We start from the raw sequence: 3,887 nt of genomic DNA on the forward strand, positions 1-3,887 counted from the left end.
CAATTGTCGGAATGAGTGATTTACTCACTCTAGGTGTAACCGTAACTAGTCTACCAACTAACATAGATCCATTAAAGGATCAATCAGACGATAGCCGTCTGAATCCAAATAAGCCCCCGTCAGACACAGTCAAGTCATGGATCTGATTCTAGTTAACAAGAAGATAAAGATCACAGATTGGGCAAAATTCCGCTTTAACAACGGATATGTCTGCCTTGACTTAACCAAGGTACACTTTACACAGTTAAAGTGTCCCTCAAGGAGCTATGTAACTTGGACACACGAGGCTTTGGTAAAAGAACAAGTTGAGAAATGGCTAGTAGATGGAGTGTTAGAAATTAACTATCAACAGACACCAGTTAACTTGGCACTGCTAGCCGTAGACCAACATAACTCTGACGGATCGTTTAAGAAAGTCAGAGTATGTTTAGATATGACCAATAAAAATTACTTAACAAGGATGTAACCAACCAACACACAGCTGGCCAGTCACGACAAGTGTCTAGCTCATGCCGGTGTCGCTGCTGGATCAAATAGCTTGTACCTGTAGGGTTAAACGTCTGCATTAAAGCAAAGATCCATTGCTGGGGAGCGATATCATTCGTCTCCAGCATGACCGTGTACGCATTAAGCGTACGGGTTAGCGTGTCGAGGTCATGGTTGTTTATAAAATCGACCTGCTTACTGTTGACATCCCAGTTCGACTTCAGTCGACCTATCTGTTCTTTGTACTTCTGGTTATCCCTGTGGTCTTGTTCACGTTGGGCCTGAAATAGCTGATCGATGCGCTTTTGCTGAATCGCAATCATATTAGCAAAATATGATACATCTTCAGCATGATGCGCATCGTGGGCGATTTCCATTTTAATGGTATAATCGTCTAAAGTGTTTAGTAAAGGCAATATTTGCTGTTTGAAACGATCATAGAAAGTCTTCGAGTCATAAGTGCCCATAGTTTGGGCCCATGCAAAATATCCCGACAAGTCACTAGCGGCCAACACACGTATACGACTACCTCTTTCAAAAAGATTTCCTGGTAATCAATTGCCCCTCGCTTGGCCCGTAACCACGCTTTCTAAAAGTGGATCGAACGTCACGAGATGCTATAAACCTACGTACAGGGTCAAAAACTAATTAGCTGTAGTTATTACAAATAAAACACATATATTGAATATGACAGATTGGAGAGCATAAACTTACCCATGGTAGACAAGTAAAGAAGTCCATTTGACCTCCGAATGAATCATATCTGGCCGCCTTCTCCATTATCCGTCGTGTATACTTAAGATCAAACTGTAATATCCTCAATATAGTGGTGTACGATATTGTCTTACCGCCATTAGCCCGTTGCACTTGTCTCTGCAGTTCGTCAAGGTAAATAGCAGGATTTTCCTTATACATAGATTCTACTTAACTGATTAGTTCTTTAGTCCGCAACAGGTCATCTCGTCTCTTGCGTTGCTTAGTGACCTTCACAGGACTACCGGTGCTCAACTATTGCTTAACTATTCTCCGAGTTGTGCTCTCCGAAACTCTAAATAATAATTTGATATCGACATATGTAGGATTATAATAGTACCAAGCAGAGATAACTAACCATGTTTTCTATTTATTTGTGAGTGTGAGTGTGTGTTGAGTGTGTGAATAATAAATATTTAGATATTTATTTGTGTTCATGTTTGTGTTCACATCCATCATGATGTTTGTGTTCATATTCATGTTTATTTTAATTTTACAATAAATATATAAAAATGTAATCGGAAGAATCAGAAAGATTTTCCAGGTTCACAAGTGTGAAACCGGGGCCTTTTCTTCCTCAATTTACAAGTTGTGAGAGCCAATGAAAACATTGCTATATATTTTTCTATAAAATATTTCCTTCTTTTTTTAAAAGTAAATATCCTTCAGGAAATATTCTACTATTTCAAAATAAATATATATACAAGCTATCATTGGTTAATATAATTTTTGGCCATTAGCCAGGTGTACACGAACTTTTCAGTCCCTGCTGCCAGGTTTCCGATTCTGGAAACCCCCACTAACCGGTATGTGCTGGTCAAAATAGCTGGAAACTACAATACATTGTTGGCACTGGCCACCTGTCGGTATTTTTTAATTTTGTCGTAATCTGTCATGTAGGAACCTGATTTCTGCTCGAGGCCCAAATCCAGAGGGACATGAATTTGCTGTACCGAACTGATATTCATAGTTCCGGCAAATGGAACTGACGGTTTTTACTAATCTTTCCCATCGCGACAGGGACACTAAAAATAAAAATTAATAAATACACGTTTGGTAGAATCATCAATCCAGCTGAACACAAAACATAGCATTTTAAAATAAATCACTCAAAAACACAAAATTAAAATCTCTGTCGCAGGAAATCGGAAACCCAAAACAATTGCAAACGGACAGGGTTTGTACAGCCAATAGGCTTCATTTCAACATATGACCATAGCCTTCTTGTTTATAAAATTTTCAGTCGGATATGATTTGACATCGAAAAAAAAATTCAATGTGATATATAAAAACAAAACTTGGTTTTTTAAAGACCCATTTTTCGCGTTATTTTTAAAAATAAATATTGAGAATCATGCGATTCAGATTCTGAAAATAAATATACAACACCTGGTTTTTGGACTTTATTTTTCTCGTATTTATCATAGGCTCATGGTACAATTAGAAGGCTGAGGCTCATATCATAGACGATAAGGCTAAATGAAAACAAACAAGAGAAGAAGGTTTGTCAAACAAAACGAAATATTTATTTTCTATATTTTGAAAAAATAGATACTTTCACGAGCAAATTTCTTGATGGCTGCTGGCCACTGGCCAGCTTCAACTCATTTTTATTTAGAAAAATAAAGTCTTCAAGTAAAGAAATATATAAATAACAAGGCTTCTTACAATTTTATTTACAATGAATTCCAAATGAAATATTAATATATTTATTTAGCCCTCTTTGTCTGTCGTTTGAAGCATTCCACAAGGAAAAAAATAAAAGGCTCCAGCAGACAGCACTACTCTTTACTAGTAGTAGAGCAGTCAGCTACTGTCAGCAGTTCATACTTCAGCACTCAGCACTCAGCTGTCAGCACTCAGCTGTCAGCACTCAACACTGCAACAGTGCTCTCTGGAGTCTGGAGTCTGGACCCCCAGCCCCAGGAGGTGGGGGCTCTGGGGAGGGACTCTGACGGAGGAGGGGCTCTCTGCAGGGGCCTGGGCCCTACTCTCTACTACTACTACATAGAGGAGAGAAGGGGCGCTGGGCGGGCTGGGAAATACACATATTTAAAAAGATGTAGGAAATATTTTTGTTGTATGTATGTTGTTGTTGGGATTGTGCGTTCGTTTACCGTGGTTTTAGTGGTATTTTTTTAAAATACAACCTATTTATTTAAAACAAGTGAGATCAATTCTACGCAACCACAAGTCCACAAGAAGTTAGTTCAACTTTGAAATTCGGACAACAGTACATGAACTTGATATAAACTAACCAAACCGACTTAATGCGTGTGAATTTGTTGTGTGCTCGGCCAAATTTAATCTTCGGTAATAGAGGAATAAATACTTGGTCGTTGCGACGCTCACCGACTGCTGCAATAGCCAATTCTTTCACACAGCCCACTGCACTATCATTCAAAATGGACGCCAAAACGGAAAAGCCGAGTCACCACTTCCACCGTGAACTATCGAACGTGTTCGCACAGTCACCCCTCGACCGGTTGAACAATCACCGTGCCAACGGATCCAAGTTCTTTATCCCGGTGAGAATAGATAAATACATTCAGGCATATGCAACACGATCCACAATATGTGCTATTTTCTAATATTATCATCGGCTGTTATACTTTCAGTATATATACATATATATGTATATACATACA

General features: G+C 38.7%; 1 protein-coding gene across 1 annotated transcript in view; it reads left to right on the forward strand.

Annotated features, from left to right (window-relative positions):
• Positions 1-3,413: 3,413 nt before the first annotated feature.
• The window catches only part of SARC_01461 (hypothetical protein), a 5,944-nt gene continuing 5,470 nt past the window's right edge, over positions 3,414-3,887 (forward strand). The window contains exon 1 of the mRNA XM_014304838.1: positions 3,414-3,767. Coding sequence (XP_014160313.1) covers positions 3,510-3,767 — 258 coding nt within the window. The 5' untranslated portion in view covers positions 3,414-3,509. The remainder of the gene's footprint in view (positions 3,768-3,887) is intronic.

Source organism: Sphaeroforma arctica, assembly GCF_001186125.1.
Source record: "Sphaeroforma arctica JP610 unplaced genomic scaffold supercont1.57, whole genome shotgun sequence".
NCBI lineage: Eukaryota > Ichthyosporea > Ichthyophonida > Sphaeroforma > Sphaeroforma arctica.